This window comes from Periplaneta americana, chromosome 5 (genome assembly GCF_040183065.1).
Source record: "Periplaneta americana isolate PAMFEO1 chromosome 5, P.americana_PAMFEO1_priV1, whole genome shotgun sequence".
NCBI classification, from domain to species: Eukaryota; Metazoa; Arthropoda; class Insecta; order Blattodea; family Blattidae; genus Periplaneta; species Periplaneta americana.
This window is the reverse complement of record NC_091121.1, coordinates 188414305-188434209: the sequence shown is the minus strand read 5'-3', so window position 1 is coordinate 188434209 and position 19905 is coordinate 188414305. Positions and strand designations below refer to the sequence as shown.

General features: G+C 35.2%; 1 protein-coding gene across 1 annotated transcript in view; it reads left to right on the top strand.

Moving 5' to 3' along the window:
* Positions 1 to 19404, top strand: part of LOC138700455 (uncharacterized) — a 107838-nt gene extending 88434 nt beyond the window's left edge. Inside the window, exon 2 of the mRNA XM_069827067.1 lies at positions 17845 to 19404. Within this exon, the coding sequence (XP_069683168.1) occupies positions 17893 to 19404 (1512 nt within the window). The 5' untranslated portion in view covers positions 17845 to 17892. The remainder of the gene's footprint in view (positions 1 to 17844) is intronic.
* The last annotated feature ends 501 nt before the right edge of the window (positions 19405 to 19905 follow it).

Below are 19905 nucleotides of genomic sequence, written 5' to 3'. Positions count from 1 at the left end.
CAACTCACACGTATGATGTACACTGGATTGGACGAGGTAGGCATGTCATGGCGTCAACGATCATTAGACTTCACGTCTCTATATTTTGTGCGAGATCGTGCGTATTTGCTTGGTTTCCGCACAAAAGCAATCAAGTCTAAAATTCCACATTCAGTATTCCCAACCTAACACACATTACAATTTCCCTCCTCTTACCGCTTAAGTGACATATTGATTTTACTGTTTTAGGCTTTTACCATATTATTTTTAGAGACGTTCAATATAGTAATAATTATAAATTGGAAACTTACCACTGCAATTTCACCTAAATTGCAATGTTAATTATTGTTTTTAAATATTTTCAAAAATTAAGTAAACTCTAAAACTCCACTAAAGTTACTGCATTCGTGATGCAAGTAACATTAAGGAAGCCGTGAAAAAATCAACAAGATTTCAGACTCATCATAGACTGGGGGGAAAAAAAGACAGACGTATATCACGGCCTGCTGGAGTATAGTAAACACAGAAAATATTTTAAAGCCACAGTGTTGAAGATAGATATTTTTGTTTTGCAAATTTTCCGTCATTGAACAGAAACCAAGATGGAGATTTCATTGCAACTAATTAGAAATTCCTCTTTCAGATGTGTAATAAACGATCTTCGCACAAAATAATGTACGATACACGAGCGGTATGTTTTCTTTCAATTCTCGGAAATGAAAAAAGCTCAACTGCGTTTCGCTATTTCAAACTTTTCCTCGAACATGAAAACTTCAACATACCGCTCTTGTAACGCATATTACTATTTTCTAGGGGATATGTGAAACAGCAAGTGTTTCAGAGTATGCGTCTATTGATGAATTGAAAAGAATGCTCGCCCATATCATCCAACAAATTCTACAAGCGACACTTTTAAGAGTGAGAGAGGAGTGTCAGGATCATTTAAGAAATTGTTTTCAAGTAAATGGAACACAATATTTGCGGTAGTGCACTATACGTTGCATTGAGTGTAGTAATCGTTACATTTAAACCTAGTCATTTTTACTTGAAGATAACACTTACTTACTCACTTACTTGCTTGCTTGCTTACTAACTTACTCACTTACTTAATTATAAATGGCTTTTAAGGAACCCCGAGGTTCATTGCTAGCCTCACATAAGCCCGACATCGGTCCCTATCCTGAACAAGATTAATCCAGTGACTACCATCATATTCCAGCTCCCTCATATCCACAGATGGGCAACTCGTGCTCATAAAGTGCAAGATACCTTGAAAGAAAGAAAGACACACGGAGTCAGCCGCAGCAGTTACAAGTTGTTTATAGTTTCGCTACAAAAACAGTTCACTGCCACCGTACGCTCTGGCGGCTCATGCAGGTGGTCATGATATCTACTCCATGATTTGAATTTCAGAATGACGCTGGTACAATAATTATAGTAATTTTGGACAGACTGTTCCTTAACACACATAACAAAATTATATTATTTCCTAGCTTTGTAAATTAGTTTAGTACTGGAAACACAAATTGAATATAATATTTTCAAGATGCAATAAATATAGCTGAAACACTTATTTATTATTACACTATTGTTTTAATATTTGTTATTACATGTCTTATTTGAATCATAGAATGCAAGAATGAAACTCTTTGTACATTAAAGAGAAAATAGTATTCCTCTGTTCTCAGAAAGGTAATAGTTTGTATTCGCAAACAACCACAAATTCAAGGAAGCAAGGCAGATGAAATAAACTTACTTTTGAGCTCTTTCTGAACAATGAGACCTTTTACATTTATTTCTTGTATTAAACTCTGCCTCAAGCACAAAATGTGGAAGCAAAGAGTGTATTTGGACATTCTGACTTAGGCAGTATTACGAACAGTTCGATTACTGATTTCGCTTGAATCTGAGTGGCTTGCTGTTCTGTAGATTTATCAGTTCAAGCAATAAACTTTCGGGACCTGTAAGCCAAAAGGATTTCAGAAAAATATCTATTCCTTGTCAATTGTCACTGATCCTCCAAACTTACCAGTGAATTCTGCTGTAGGTCTTACATTTGATAAGAAGATTTTCTTATCACTGTTCAAGATAGTTTATAGTCAAAGAAAGTGAAGTTTTGTATGTCCTACATGATACTGTCACATTTCAAATTTATCCATAAATGCTCTTAGCTGATCGATCATATGTCGTGCAATTCTGTACCTGGCACGCACAACGTGCTGACGATATTCGATATCAGCCTCACCTTCTTGATATCCCCTTTTTATCCTCAGCTGTTCTAAAGCAGATCTAGATAATATTTCTTTACTAAAACCATCATTATGTTTATATGTAACATAAAATGTGACGCGTAAGAAGTGTAATAGAACATAATACAGGGACATCATTTTATTTTTACTTCAATTTTTATTGTACCTGAGTTTTTGAATGTAATTCATTCCCACCCCTTCTACTAATGAAGTTCAACCGCCCTCCACACAGATCCAAGACCGCATATACAGTCATAGTAGCCTTAAGGTCATAGTAAACAGTACGTTCCAAAAATATGTTCGCGTTTTCCAGTGACGAAAGAGCTTTCAATATTGAATCATATTTTCGCACAGGTACTATCGTCCATTTGCCTACGTCGTATCTCGGTTTCCCCCACCAGCTTTTATTCGCCAGCTAGTAGCTGGGCTGTCTTAGCTCTTTTCTGAGAACATTAATTTCTGTTAGGAATTGGACGTCTACGTAATATTATACGACTGTTTAAAATAACTTAATAAAAGGACCTCATAAAGTAATTAACTGTCACGTTATTTCCTCCCTTTCTACGACACTGCGACATAACCACTTGGACGGACAGTAGATAGCATGTCTGAGTAATTTTATCTTTTCGTATCGGGCGGAAGTGAAGATTGAATTCACAGTACGTAAGGCACTCTTTTATAGAGTAGGTACAGAATTATTTCAACATGAGTTACTGATACGAAGTACGAACATTGGTAATTGGAATTACGTACAATAGTCTATAGTGCGATAATATGCACATTAGAACTGAAGCCTGTATCGAAATGAACGGCCACCATTTTCAAAAATGTGTTTAAATATGCATATTATGATTATTTTTCAATTTAACTTCATTCTCTATATTGTACGCTAATGTGCTGTAGACAGTATAATATACACTGCATAATGAATACGTTCGCATGGACAGCTCAGTTCGTGAGTAAAAACAGTTATTGTTAATACTGTACTGCATTTTGATTAAACAAAAACCCAATGAAAATTATCAAACTCAAAAGTGTGATATTTCCTAGTTTACATAAATGGATGAACTACTTTTCTTCCCTCCTATACCTAGTAAAGTGATTTGTTTGTATATTACGCCAGTATTATCGAACTCCAGTCGTGGAAGGGGGTAGCAAACTGTGTTTCAGGTTCTCAATCGTTAATCCAAAGGTATAGCCAGGTTAATATTATAAATGTTAGTAAAATAAAATGATGTCCCTGTACAAGCTTTACAGCTCTTCTTAATAAAAAAAAAAATCTCACTCTTTCGGCTCACGACTAAAGCAAAATAATATGGGTATTAGATAACAACCACACCCATATCTATTTTTTACTTTCAGTTCCATTTTTATATGGTGAATTAATGTCAAATTCATTAAACTGAAAATATCCTTCTTTTTCCAGTTAAAATTGACATGAATGTCAAGTACCTGACTAGAAGAAAAAGCAAGAAAATTGCTTTGTGCCTTTTAATTTTATTGCCATTCTTATTAAAAGGTTGAACGTATTGTAATTCTAATTTTATGTCTAGAAATCACTGCTTACTTGTAAATACAAGGCAGGGCCACTCAAGTTTGCTAGGAGTTCGTTTCCTTGGCGGTCCTCAAAACTAATTACTCCGGCAGGGGATATATGAAATTTGATGGAAATGAATTCGACTGTAAATTACAGCGGAGAGCAGATTGCTAATAATTTCCACGTGAAAACGCATAATATTGAATACCAACAGGTCGAGCATAAGAGTAAAGGGCTGAATATAAGCATTTTTATGAAAACTCAGATTAAATCCTCTGTGTTGTTATAATGTTCTTGGAAAGATCAATTATGTAATGTCTTTCGCGATGAAGAGGCGAAGCCAAGACTAGTACAGAGACATCGTTTTATTTTTACTTCGATTTTTATTGTACCTGAGTTTTTGAATGTACTTCCCTCCCACCCCTTCTACCAGTAAACTTCACCATACTCCACACAGAACCAAGGCCGCATATGGCACGGTCACAGTATACTACTGGGTGAGTATAGTACGTTCCAGAAATATGGTCATATTTTCCAGTGAATAAATTGCATTAATTATTGAATCATATTTTTGCACAGCTACTGCGTCCGTTTCGTTACATCGCTTCCCGGTTTTCCCCACACGTTTCTGCTGGCCCCTCTGTAAAGGCTAGTGGCTAGACTGTCAGCTCTTTTCTGAAAACATTTGGAGCCAGGAATATTATACAACTGTTTAAAATAATTTAAATGAAAGGGCCTCGTTAATTAACTGTCACGTGATTTTTCTCCTTTCTACGACCCTGCAACATAACAACTTGGACGGACAGTAGAAAGCAATCTGAGTAAATTTATCTGTGCGAATCGGGCAGTAGTGAAGATTGAATTTGCAAGGTACTCTGTTATAGAGCAGGTACAGAATTATTATTTCAAGAGGCACAGGATTATGGCCCCCCCCCATGTCGACTGATACTTTGCATTATTTCTTTTGAGTTTACTGTAAAACAATTGTATTTGCTAAACGTCCTACAACAATAGAAGAATTAAAATATTACATTCCAGAAACAGTACATTCAATTTGAGAATATATGCTGAAAAAGGTTTTCGATAATATGTACACAAAAGAACTGAATCCCGTGTCGAAATGAACGGCCATCATTTTCAAAAGTTTGTTTAAATTTCTAGATTTTTATTATTTTCCAATTTAAATGCACTCTCCATATTGTAAGCTAATGTGCTGTAGACAGTATACTAAACACTGCATAATGAATAAGTCCGCCTGGATAGCTCAGTTTGTGAGTAATATCACAAATTATTAATAGTGTACCGTACTGTATTTTGAGTACATAAGAATCTAACGAATATTATCAAAATGAAAATCGTAATAGTTCCTAGTCTACGTAAATGGATGCACTACTTTTCTTCCCTCCTATACCTGTAAAGTGGTTTGTTTGTATTCTACTCTAGCATCACCAAACTCCGGTCGTGGAACAGGGTAACATAGTGTTTGCGATTCTCAAGCATTAATCTTAAGGTATAGCCAGGTTTATATTGAAAATGTTAGTAAAAATAAAATGATGACCCTGTATAAGACATGCAACTACTGTAAATTGTAATACTATTTAGGCCTACATTTATTTTGAAATTAATATTCTATTGGCACAAAAGGAAAACGTAAAAAACAGTCCATCGTAGATATGAGATGGGACAGAATAGTCGTATAACTGTGAGGAAGACATTGGACAATTTTCGTGATAAACTGGGATATCTTTTAGCTGTGAATAATTCTCATTTTAAGCATCTGTGATAAAATTTGAAAGGCATGTTGGTCCGACAAGTTAGCAAATTTAAAGAAACAAATATCAAGAGTCCTTCAATAACTGTCTATTAAAAATTACAAAATATTACATAGGTTGCAGGAACATATTCTGACTAGCGCTTTCGCTATAATAATAGCATCCTCAGGTCAAACTTTTGCGATGTTATGCTTTTCATATAAAGACATGGATAGACTAGTAACGTCGAAAAATGTTAAAGTACATGACGTGAAAATATAAAAATATGAAAAATACAATGATAAGAGAAATAAAAAGACTTATGAACAGTCTGAAATATATATATATATATATATATATGGTAGAAAAACCTTCATGAGGTCTCAAAAAATACTGATCCAAAGCAATATTTTAATTTATTCTTTTTATTGTCTGTGTCGCTATTTTAAGCTGCATATTTTTTACCGAATTGTGATCTATCACCTACACACATGTCAAATATTTTTATGTATTTTTTGAGACCTCATGAAGGTTTTTCTACCATATATATATATATATATATATATTTCAGACTGTTCATAAGTCTTTTTATTTCTCTTATCATTGTATTTTTCATATTTTTATATTTTCACGTCATGTACTTTAACATTTTTCGACGTTACTAGTCTATCCATGTCTTTATATGAAAAGCATAACATCGCAAAAGTTTGACCTGAGGATGCTATTATTATAGCGAAAGCGCTAGTCAGAATATGTTCCTGCAACCTATGTAATATTTTGTAATTTTTAATAGACAGTTATTGAAGGACTCTTGATATTTGTTTCTTTAAATCTGTGATAAAGTTTGGTTAGTTATAGTGTTTAGTTTTATGGCTTACTTACTTGGTTACATATACCTTTTAAGGAATCCGGAGGTTCTTTGCCGCCCTCACATAAGCCCGCCATCGGTTCCTATCCTGAGAAAGATTAATCCAGTCTCTAACATCATATCCCACATCCATCAAATCCATTTTAGTATTAACCTCTCATCTACGTCTCGGCTTCCCCAAAGATCTTTTTCTCTCCTGCCCCCCAACTAACACTTTACATGGTGTTTCTAAGGTGGTGTTACAAACTTTCAGGGATGGTGGCGAAGGGCACATGTATCAATTAGAGATAAGAAACCCTCGTCCGGAAATGACCGAGTCGAAAGTTATAAGCAAAAATAGTTGTGTGGAAATGAAATAATTTTATTCCACTGTACACCTTATTTATGTGTATTTATCTGTACATATTACACATACTGTATTCATCTGACGTTGTTTACGTTGTCTACTTACGGTCTTACTAATAAAAACCCTATATACAGACGTTTATCTGTCTTATACTTATACAATGAGTAGCTCGTTTATAAGTCGTGTGTAAATTCCTTACTAATAATCACTACATACGTCGTGTATAACAGTATAACTGTTACACAATTACGTCATAGTTTCGTCATTACTTCGTTATGAAAGGTAATAGAATATCTGAGGTTCTCTATTGCATCCGGTAGAGCGCTCTAGTGTGGCGTGTTAAATATCGATAGTACAACTGGCTCTAATCGATTACCACACTACATTTTGGTCAAAGATTACAAGCTACAGCAATATTATTCTAATTATTCTGTGCTCTTTGGTTTGTTCTTCTGTGGTTACAAGGCAACCATCATCATAAAATGACAGTCGATACGAATAGCTTTTAGAGGGGCTGCCATTTTTTCTCTAAATACAACGCTTAAACAAGCGGTTTCCTGTATATAACTACTGCAAAGAAATTCCCATTGTATAGTTACAGTCTGTTTATACATCCATCGCTTATGCATGGGATATTAGTAAAGTTTTTTGTCTCAACTCTGCCTAAGTCTCGTATAAAAACTATACACGGTTTATTAGTAAGACTGTTACAGTATTCCATTCAGTGCGCTGTCTGTGGGATGGGGACAGGAAACTACACTAAAGCAATGCAGATAGCATAATGTGTAACGGACATGGTCGGTCCTGATATGCACGTCTGTAGACAGCAGTGTATGTGTACAAGTTACAGTGTCCAGTCGATTAGTCCTAGTGAAATGGAGGTGTACACGAGAGCGGAATATGCAGACCTGATTTTCGAAAATGGATGAGCCAATGGGAACAGTAGACAAGCTCACAGATTGTATTGGGAACAAGTAGCCATGTAGGAGACATCCGGCCCATACCATCTTTCCACGAATGTTCCAAAAGTTGAGGGAAGGAGGGCACGTGGTGCCAAATTACAATTCCACAGAATTATTTTTGCTTATAAATTTCGACTCAGTCATTTCCGGACCAGGGTTCCTTATCTCAAATGATACATGTGCCCTTCGCCATCATCCCTGAAAGTTTGTAACACCACCTCGGAAACACCCTGTATATGCATTTCTGGATTCGCCCATACGTGCTATATGCTTTGCCCATTTCAAACGTCTCGATTTATGACATACTCAACATGATTTTACATACTTATTTGTCTCAAATTTGAAGTCCACGAAACAATGTATGACTTGAGGCTTTCTCGGCGTTTGATGTAGAATAACTCTTCTCGGGTTCTCAGCTAGGTGAGTTGGAGATTTCTTCCCTGAAGAAGATGGTTCTATCCCGGGCCAGGTCGATGGCATTTAAGTGCGTCAGGCTCATGTCAGGAACTCCTGCGGGACAAAATTCCAGTACACCGGCGACACTATATAACCTCGGCAGCTGCGAGCGTTGTTAAATGAAACATAACATTAACATTCTAGGCAAATAATGATTTACTTCCACCCAGTAGAAAAGGCATTTTGCCAAACATCCGGGCTCTAGACATAAATAAGAGGAAACAAAATTCTTACTCGTCACTTTTACTGTTTATTGATGTTTCATCATTCCTCCGACATGAACATCTCTATATACAGAAAGTGCATGCTTCCATTCTTTCTGATATATTACTGCTGTTCCTAGAGTCGTTTATTATCCCTCCAACACGTACGTGCGCTTAGACGACTATTCACTTATTAAGAAAGATAAGACTGACAAGGGAAGTACGTAGACCTTCTCTTGACTTTGTCCGCTCGTGGACATTCAGTATATTGTACTGGGTGTTCAGTTCAAAATGTGTCTTGGCTCGCTGTATGCAGTCATGTGGCTAGCTGATGGGCCTAGAGAATTCAATCTTCCTACACTTCCGCAGCTCAGGTGTATAATCTAAGAGGCAGAGAAGTTGGCTAGCAAGTACGGCGTTCATTCTGAAGAGTACGTGCCGATACGTACGGTAACGCCGGTAGTGGCAGGAATGTGAACTGTTTGGAAATACGTACTGTCGGGATATGGGGAGAGGGTTAAGACGATTACTTACGTATTTGTTGACATTAACTTCGACGGTCAACATGAACACGGAGCATTTGATTTGTGTTGTCGAATGTTACCGTACGCAACCGATGATAACAAATACCCTGCGTACGACTTGCCGGCGCAAAACACAGTTCGAAAGAGGTTATGGTAGCACACATCGTACAGACCGCCATCTGTTGCTACGACGTTCAATTTATACCGTACACGTTCTCAAGTTCAGTTTGAAGAACGCCTTAAATAATAGGAAACTTCTCTAACATATAAACTGAAACTCGCTTCAAATCGGTGACCCAACAACAGTGACGTCATGACACACTTTGAAATGAACACCCAGTATGCAAATAATGATTTACTTCCACCCAGTAGAAAAGGCATTTTGCCAAACATCCGGGCTCTAGACATAAATAAGAGGAAACAAAATTCTTACTCGTCACTTTTACTATTTATTGATGTTTCATCATTCCTCCGACATGAACATCTCTATATGAAGAAAGTGCATGCTTCCATTCTTTCTGATATGTCACTGCTGTTCCTAGAGTCGTTTATTATCCCTCCAACAAGTACGTGCGCTTAGACGACTATTCACTTATTAAGAAAGATAAGACTGACAAGGGAAGTACGTAGACCTTCTCTTGACTTTGTCCGCTCGTGGACATTCAGTATATTGTATAAACCCCTCTCATCCACACCTTTGGAGTAACGGTTAGAGCGTCTAGCCGTGAAACCAGGTGGCCCGGGTTCGATTCCCGGTCGGGGCAAGTTGCCTGGTTGAGGTTTTTCCGGGGTTTTCCCTCAACCCAATATGAGCAAATGCTGGGTAACTTTCGGTGTTGGACCCCGGACTCATTTCACCGGCATTATCACCTTCATCTCATTCAGACGCTAAATAACCTAAGCTGTTGATAAAGCGTCGTAAAATAACCTAATAAAATAAAAAAAATAAACCCCTCTCCCCCAAAAAAGACATAATCAAACATTCCGTTGTTGGCTACAAATGAATACTGGGTGTTCAGTTCAAAATGTGTCTTGGCTCGCTGTATGCCGTCATGTGGCTAGCTGATGAGCCTAGAGAATTCAATCTTCCTACACTTCCGCAGCTCAGGTGTATAATCTAAGAGGCAGAGAAGTTGGCTAGCAAGTACGGCGTTCATTCTGAAGAGTACGTGCCGATACGTACGGTAACGCCGGTAGTGGCAGGAATGTGAACTGTTTGGAAATACGTACTGTCGGGATATGGGGAGAGGGTTAAGACGATTACTTACGTATTTGTTGACATTAACTTCGACGGTCAACATGGACACGGAGCATTTGATTTGTGTTGTGGAATGTTACCGTACGCAACCGATGATAACAAATACCCTGCGTACGACTTGCCGGCGCAAAACACAGTTAGAAAGAGGTTATGGTAGCACACAGACCGTACAGACCGCCATCTGTTGCTACAACGTTCAAGTTATACCGTACACGTTCTCAAGTTCAGATTGAAGAACGCCTTAAATAATAGGCAACTTCTCTAACATATAAACTGAAACTCGCTTCAAATCGGTGACCCAACAACAGTGACGTCATGACACACTTTGAAATGAACACCCAGTATAAACCCCTCTCATCCACACCTGTGGAGTAACGGTTAGAGCGTCTAGCCGTGAAACCAGGTGGCCCGGGTTCGATTCCCGGTCGGGGCAAGTTGCCTGGTTGAGGTTTTTCCGGGGTTTTCCCTCAACCCAATATGAGCAAATGCTGGGTAACTTTCGGTGTTGGACCCCGGACTCATTTCACCGGCATTATCACCTTCATCTCATTCAGACGCTAAATAACTTAAGCTGTTGATAAAGCGTCGTAAAATAACCTAATAAAATAAAAAAAATAAACCCCTCTCCCCCCAAAAAAGACATAATCAAACATTCCGTTGTTGGCTACAAATGAATATAGGATATTTGGACTAAGTTTCCAATAACCGTTTTGGAAGTTCAGTTGGCAGAGGACTAGCTTACGACGACTGCCGCATTCAAATCCCTGTGATGACGAAGTTGCATATGTGTTGATAAAGTGCGCGTTAATACATTTCTAACTGTATAAGAACTTTAAATACTCGCGTACAGCGACTCTGAACTGAAGAGCAGAGCAGCGACGGAGCGTCTTCAAAACCTGGGCGGAACAGACGAGATGGATATGAGGAAGACATTACAGACTGAGAATGTAGAGGAGGGGGAAAGGAGAACGGCACGATTCAGAGTTGAATCCCTGCCTGAAGCGGAACAAGACGAGGGGCATTGTTACAGACAGGTAGTGTGCTGAAGAATATTAATTCGATATATAACACAGATGTTCTGACAGAATTGAAACTATTTTAGTTATTTATTTATGTATTTATTTTTACTTATTTAACGGCGCTGTATCAACTGCTGGGTTATTTAGCATCGGTGGAATTGATAATAGCGAGATGAAGCAGGAATTGGCCAGAGATGACCCAACATTCGCCTAACGGTTAGGGAAAACCTCGGAAAGAACCGAACCAGGTAATCAGCCCAACCGGGAATCCAACCTACGCCCGAGCTCAGCTCCGAAACAGCAGACAAACGCGCTCCCGCCTGAGCTACATAGGTGGCTTTAAGTTAGTTTACTTGTTTAGTTAGCTAGTTGTTTCATTAGTTTAGTTGTTCAGTAAGTTTATTGTATAGTCAATTTAGCTAGTTTACTTGTTTAGTTAGGTGTTTATTTAGCTATTTAGTTAGTTGTTTAGTTAGTTTACTTGTTCAGTACGTTTATTGTATAGTCAGAGTAATTAGTTGTTTAGAAAGTTTTAGTTAACTGTTGAGTTAGTTTACTTGTTTAGTTTGCTGTTTAGTCAACTAGTTTTTATACTTACTTTAGTTGTTCAGTAAGTTTAGTTCTATAGTTTATTTAATTTAGTTAGTTGTTTAGTTAATTTAGTTTGTTCTATAGTTAATTTAATTTATTGTTTAGTTAATTTAGTTTGTTGTTAATTTAGTTGTTTGGTTAATTTACTTTGTTGTTTAGTTAATTTAGTTGATTGTTTAGTTAATTTAGTTCTTTGGTTAATTTAGTTTGTTGAGTTAATTTAATTGATTGTTTAGTTAATTTAGTTGGTTGTTAGTTAATTTAGTTTGTTGTTTAGCCAATTTAGTTGGTGGTTTTGTTAATTTAATTAGTTGTTCAGTTAATTTAGTTTGTTGTTAATTTAGTTGTTTGGTTAATTTACTTTGTTGTTTAGTTAATTTAGTTGATTGTTTAGTTAATTTAGTTAGCTGTTTAGTTAATTTAGTTCTTTGGTTAATTTAGTTTGTTGAGTTAATTTAATTGATTGTTTAGTTAATTTAGTTGGTTGTTAGTTACTTTAGTTTGTTGTTTAGCCAATTTAGTTGGTGGTTTTGTTAATTTAATTAGTTGTTCAGTTAATTTTATTTGTGTTTAGTTAACTTTGTTGGTTGTTCAGTTAATTTAGTTAGTTTAGTTAATTTAGTTGATTGTTTAGTTAATTTATTTAGTTGTTTAGTTAATTTAGTAGGTTGTTTAGTTAATTTAGTTAGGCTAGTTGTTTAGTTAAGTTAGTTAGTTGTTTAGTTAATTTAGTTAGTTGTTTAGTTAATTTAGTTAGTTGTTTAGTTAATTTAGTTAGTTGTTTAGATAATTTAGTTAGTTGCTTAGTTAATTTAGTTGGTTGTTTCGATAATTTAGTTAGTTGCTTAGTTAAATTAGCTGGTTGTTTAGTTAACTTAGTTAGTTATTCAGTTAATTTAGTTAGTTGTTTACTTATTCATTTAATAACTTCTTGTTGTAGCTGTCTGCAATAAAGTACTTTGTTAATTTTAAATTACTTCAAAATATTGCTAGTTTTCGTAACAGTGAAGATACATATTATACACACTTCTAAATTGTTCTGTAGGCCTACTATTAATTAGAACACTATAGAAGACACTGAGAAAAGACATCCCTTATATTAGAGTTGTCATAGTAATTTGAAATCAATAAGTGAAAAATCAATGAATTAGCAAGTATCTTTAAACGTATAGTTGGGCATCGTTGTATTGTATTGTATTGTATTGTATTGTATTTATTAACATTCCATGGTATTCATACATGCTTACAGCTAGAATATGGAACAAGTCAAAAAACTTAATATTATTATAAAATCTTAATTTATAGTCACAGTCTAGATGAAATATATATAGACGAGATTTACAATATAGTCTACTAGTACAACACAAAGTTTTAGTATCAATTTCATGAAGTGTTATTGAATGTCATGAATTCACCTGCAGAATAGAAGGCGTGAGAAATTAGGTACTTCTTTAATTTGGCCCTAAATAATTTTATGTTTTGAGTTTCATTTTTTATATCGATAGGGAGGGTATTAAAAATTTTTACTGCCATATAACGCACTCCTTTTTGATAGCACGATAGACTTGCCGATGGAGTATGAAAGTCATTTTTTGACGTGTATTTATGCTATGAACTGTTGAATTAGTTACAAAGTTTTCACGATTACATACGAGGAAGACTATTAATGAAAAGATATACTGACAAGCCATGGGTATTATTTGTAGTTTTTTTAAAATAGTCCTACACGATTCCCTAGATTTGGCACCTACTATTATTCTAATTACTCTTTTTTGTAATAGAAATATACTGTTACTATCTGTGGAATTTCCCCAGAATATTATTCCAAAACTCATTACCGAGTGGAAGTATGCAAAGTATATTGTTTTTAAAGTATTGATATTTACTATCTTTTGCATAGATCTAATAGCAAAACAAGCTGAATTTAGTTTGGGGGTAATTTCTTTAATATGATTTTTTCCAATTTAACACATTATCGATTTTTAAGCCAAGAAATTTGGTTGTTGTTGTTTCTAATAGGGATCTATTGTTAATTATTGCGCTAGAAATTTGCGACGTTGAATTTGGACAGGATTTAAATTGAATTATGTTAGTTTTGTTACAATTTAATACTAATTTATTGACTGAGAACCAGTCACATATTTTGAAGAGAATTTTCTAGACTTCGCTTTGTGTACATGAATCTCGTGTTTTAAAATAATTTTACAAGTTTGTATTAAATTCAACTTTGAAGAAACTGTCTTGAATTTAGGTGTAATCTCACTATTGAAAGAAAATACTAAAAAATGTCTGGAAGGCTAAATGTAGACACTACACAGAAAACATTATTATATATTTTTTATAAATAGTACAGAGCGTTAGCCACAAAACAGGTTTTGCTCAGGTAAATGCAGTCCGCCTTTTACTGTCGAATCGAACGTAACTGCTCAGCTGACGTCCATCTAGTGTAGTTTAGCTCGTGGCAATGCTGTACGCGTTACAACAGCGTATCTTCATTTTATACGTACAGGAAGAAATTGTACATAAATTGTGTGCTATAGCTATTTATAGGCCTACTGAAATATCCTGGCTTTCAACAGACACCTGTTTCAACAATACAGAATTTAGTGAAAAAGTGCGAGAAATCTGCTCATTTTTTAATTAAAAAACAAATCACATGAATCGTATTCTAATTACAACAAAGTGAAATTCGATGACATGTGCTATAGACTAGTAAAGCCTCCCACGAAACCGTTAAGAAAATTAACTTAACAGAGAGCTTGGAAAGCGACGAAATTCTTGAAACTAAAGCCATATAAGACGATAGTCGTTCATATTGAATGGAAGGGACCGTGTGCCTTGGCTTCAATTCTGCTGATAGAGACGAAAGTCAGCGTGTGCCTAGAAATCTTTTCAATACATTAAATAATTTTTGTGTATGGATGGTTGATAGTTCTAACACTTATTAGAAGGTAAGCCAATAAAGTACAGCTGTAATCTATACGTGTAAGTTGCTATAATTTATTGCCGAAAACTGACGCACTGAATCACCGCTAAGTGGGCCGTTACTTGCCCACGTCACTTTTCGAACGGCAACATACTAAGTGAAACCTGTTTACAAGCGTACACTAGTTCCTGAATCTCTAAGACATTTTTTCTTTTTGTTTATTGATACTGTATTAATGAACTATTCAACACCGATTTGCTAACAATGGATTACCATAATTTTAGACTGTAGCTAGTCGACGATGCATGCAATGAAGGGGGAAAGGAACTGGTAACCTTACCCATTATCTCCTGGCTTAGTTGCCTACTAAGTGGTGCCCTGTTGGTATCACTTGTGATGTTCAGACCTGTCTTCGGACAGTGGACAACATACTGGTCAATTTGATTATAGGATATCGGTAATGAGTTTATGAGAATTTATTTTGGCTAGATTGGACAAGAGATGATGTCATAAGATTGTCGTCATCGTTACTGTGATTAGTTGTTGTGTTTGCCGGGAGGTATTGAGCGGTTTATAACGATGGTTGGTGTATTAATTCATTTATAAGACTGTGGATTCTGGTGGTTAGGTTGATGCATATGTAATTTTTATTGTTAGTTATTGCACGTAATTTAAAAACACACCACTATATGAAGTGTGTCGATGGCAAGTCGTTTTATTTCTTGCATTTGAAATTACTTTATTTATTTATTTATTTATTTTATTTACTTATTAATTAATTAATTTATTCATTTATTTATTTATTCATTTATTTACTTAAATTAATCGTCCAATTTGTCACGGGCATTTTAGGTCTTATAAATTGTGTGTGTGTGCGCGTGCGTGCGTGCGTGCGTGCGTGTGTTTTTTTTTCCCCTTATGTTATGTAACTGATTTTGATTATGTGTAATTTTCTACTTTATTTTATATATTATGTAACTGATCTTGACCATTTGTAATTTTATATTATGTAACTGATCTTGTCTATTGTAATTTCCTACTATATTTTATGTAATTTCTAAAGTATTTTCTTTTGTGTTGTTTTTTAATCAAATTTGTATCTCATGTATATTATTGAAACCTGGTTGAGTGGAAGAGAAGGCCTCATGGCCTTAACTTTGCCAGGCAAAATAAACCTACTACTATTTAGTTACTGATTTATTTATTTATTCATTCATTTATTGATGTATTGTTTTTTATTTATCTATTGGTTTCTTTATAGATTTATTCATTTGCTTATTGATGTATTTATTGATTTTTTATTTAATTATTGTTTTATTGATTGATTTATTTACTTATTTTATTTATTTATTTATCTATATATCTGTTTATTTATTTATTTATTTTTTTTTTCATTCACTCATTTACTTACTTATTTACTTACTCATTTATTTATTCATTCATTCGTTTATTTACTTATTTAATTACTGATTTATTTATTCATTCATTTGTTTACTTATTTACTTACTGATTTATTTATTTATTTATTGATATATTTATTTACCTATTAATTTCTTTATTGATTTATTCATTTACTTATTGATGTATTTATTGGTTTTTGATTTATTTATTGTTTATTGATTTATTTTTTTATTTAGTTATTCATCGATTTATTTATTTTATTTATTTATTTGTCTATCTATATATCTGTTTATTTATTTATGTATTTATTCATTCATTTATTCATTTATTTACTTACTGATTTGTTTATGTATTTATTGATGTATGGATTTATTCATTTATTTATCTATTGATTTCTTTATTTATTTATTCATTGATGTATTTATTGTTTATTTATTTATTTATTTATTTATTTATTTATTTATTTAGGTGGAGTTAAGGCCTCCGGCTGTTTACGCGAGTTTCTTAATTTTCATACGAGCTTCTTAATTACCATTATAGGCAAGGTGCATACGACTTATTTGTTCGACCATAATTAAATGTCTAAATTTTGAGTTTTCACAAATATTTTGCGGTTTCACTTTACTGACAATAATCAAACGGTGACCATGAGTGTATTTCCAGCGTGTTCTCGATTATTGCAACAGATTGCAGGCACGGAGCACTTTTGCGTCTAACAAGCAAACATGTTTACATTTCTCGCGTCTCATCCATCTCTCACATTACGCGAGTTGCATCTCTCCAGCAGATATTAACCTTACAGGGTTGTCAGAGTGCATGAAGTTTTAAAATCCCCTTGCAGAACGAAAAGTTACACTTTGTTGATATCAAATTTCTGCACCTAAAGGACAAAACTAAAATTCTTCCAACCATTTATCATCATAACACATTGCTCTCTTAAATTGACTGAGTATATCGGAAATTAATTCAATAGTTTTCCCAAAATACATTATTAAATGTTTCATATGAAATATTGTATGAAACTTTTTTGTTTGAAACATCTCAAAGAATAACCCTTTGAAACTAATGACATTCTTATGGTTCACTGTGTATAACCTTCTAACATAATATTCGGTATGTGTCGGAGGAAAAACAATATATCTGAAGTCTGAGTGGTGTAATATGTAGCAAGTCGGCGGCGTATGCAATGGACGAGAAAAGGAACTAGCCACCCTACCCCATTATCTCCTGGTCCAGTTGCCTCATAAATGGTGCCTTGTTGGTATCACTTGTGGGTTTCAGACCCGTCTTCGGACAGTTGTCTAAATAAACATTAGATTAATTATTACCAGAAACAACGATTTTTCCATCTATTTCTTCTCAAAAGCCTTTTTTTTACATTAACGCTGTTATTTCACCCAGTTTCTTAATTGACAAGATTGATTTTAATATTTGAGGCGTTCAGTGCAAAAGTGGTGTAAGTCAAAATTGGGTAATGAGGTTTAAAGTAAAAATTGTGTAAAATGCAGCGCAAAGTAGCAAAATTAATATATCCTTCTTGCTATATACTGACTACTACTAGTTTAAATAAATTGAATATTAATTGCTTCTTTGCTCTGTATTTTATAGAATCTTTACTTTAACCCTCATTACCCATTTTTGACTTACACCACTTCTGCTCTGAACGGCTCATTTGCAGTTTGGTGTTTAATGTTACTGTTGAGTCAATATATGAGAATAAACTTTGCTGGAGACAAATTGCTTAACTTTTTTTTTTTTTTTTCATTTGTTACAGATGTTGGGCAAACAAAGGGCAGTGTTCTCTCCGTGAGACCGGCTGGTGATGACGTCACAGCCAGAAGAGCAGCCGTGTCTCCGATCGCCGCCCCAGTCTCTCATCCTTCCTCCCTTGATTTTTTGTCATCACCCTCTGTCAATCCTTTCACCCCTCTTCCTAATTCTACTGATAATTCTCACTGTGCCAACTGCGTCCCTGCTTGCAGAAACAGGCAGCACCTTGCTCAGAAACACAACACTTACCGACCGTCACTTGTTCTTTAGAACAACTACTATGTCGCCAAAAGAGTCTTCCTTCAGAATGAAACCTAGGGATTCCGGATTAAGTTCCCAGCCTCTTAAACCCATACTTCCAGTGTTTTCGTGTTCATCTGGTTCAAACAGTAGTGAAAATGAATTTTTAGAAGATTGTCGAACCAAAACAGAATTTGATAATACTACAAAAGTGATTTCAGAAGTTACAAAACATTTTGATAGCAGTAGACCGTATATGTCATCAAACATTAGTGATAAATTTGAAAGAACAGATAAACCTGCATTCCATTCTAGTGCTGAAATACGTGTGAACAATTCAGTAAAACCAGATGTAAAAACTGGTCTTCCATTCCAGAAGAGCGAAAAAAGTGATTTGTCCAAAGTTACAAGTTATGAGATCAAGGCATTGTCTTCCAGAGATTTGGTGAAAACAGATCAATCGGGAGTGAACTCTGCAAGAGAAAATGACATTTCTTCACATAATTTGCAAAATGCAGAATCATCAGGTGATAAAAGTCCATTTACTGATATGTATAGTGCAAAGACTTTAGAGAATGGAGAATCATTCTATCATATGCCAGGAGGAAATTTTGATAGAGATCCCATGGAACTGTCGAGTGATATATCAGAAATTTATGAAGGCCAAAAATTGTCTCTTCGAGTGAAACTAAGAAAAAACGCAACGTTGTTAGCCAAATCACAAAATTATGACGAAATTGTTGAGAGACAGCCGGAATATCCAGTCAATTTGACGACTTTATATAAATTACAGCTTTTAAGTGATGCGAATGAGAGTTCATTGGATGCATTTACAAAACCCTCCAAATCAGTGGTGCCAAAAAGTGAATCAGATATATTCAAATATGAAAACATAACTACGATAGACTTTCAGAACTACTTTCGAACGAAGGACTTGAATTCGACGAAAAAACAAATGTACGGGACTTACGTAAGTAAAAATATTTCCCAGAGATCAGTGCAAAATGTACCAAATCAGATGAAGACGATGTCTCTTATGAACTCAAAAATAGGAAAATCTTCAAGTATTTCATCGACATTATCACAGCTTTCGACATCTACAACAAATAAGACGTGGAACAACTTGGAACGTATTACGCTCTTGGGGTTGTTTGAGATGACAACCCGCAATGGAGAACGAGCTGAGGGTCGCAGTGAGCTGGCTGCGGCGCGTCTTGCAATCAGCCACATCAACCAGAAACAACTTCTGCCTGGGTATCAGTTGGAACTCATTACAAACGACACAAAGGTAACCAGAATGTTTTTACCTATAGTAGAAAATTAGTATTTTTTTAATTAATAAGTAAAATGCGCTCGAAAGAGCATTGATATTACACATTATTGTTTTATCAAGTCGTTCAACGACCCCGTCCATCTTCTACACTGTTTGAAATGATATCTGCCGCACTTTTGTTCACATAACTTGCACTCACACGAGTCACTCGGTTGGTGAAACTTCACTGTCTTTCACAATTTATGGTGGAAACCGTGCGTGGCCAAACCTATAATAGCGTGTCTTTGCGGTTGGTTACTGCTGGTCCACTCCCTGTTCGTCATGGCGTCTGTTGCGAAGAATTCTTTTTCTATTTCTCTTTCCTTCTGTTTTCTTCTCTCTGCGACATCCTTGTAAGGTTCCGTTACTGGCAGCATCATCCTGATTCGCAGGTCCTCCAGGAATGGTGTTTCTCTGGCCAGCATGTAGACCATTCTACTCGGTGCATATTTGCTTGCATCTAGTGCCCTCTTCATGAATCTAGTTTTTACTTTCTCCACCTTCTCCATGTCG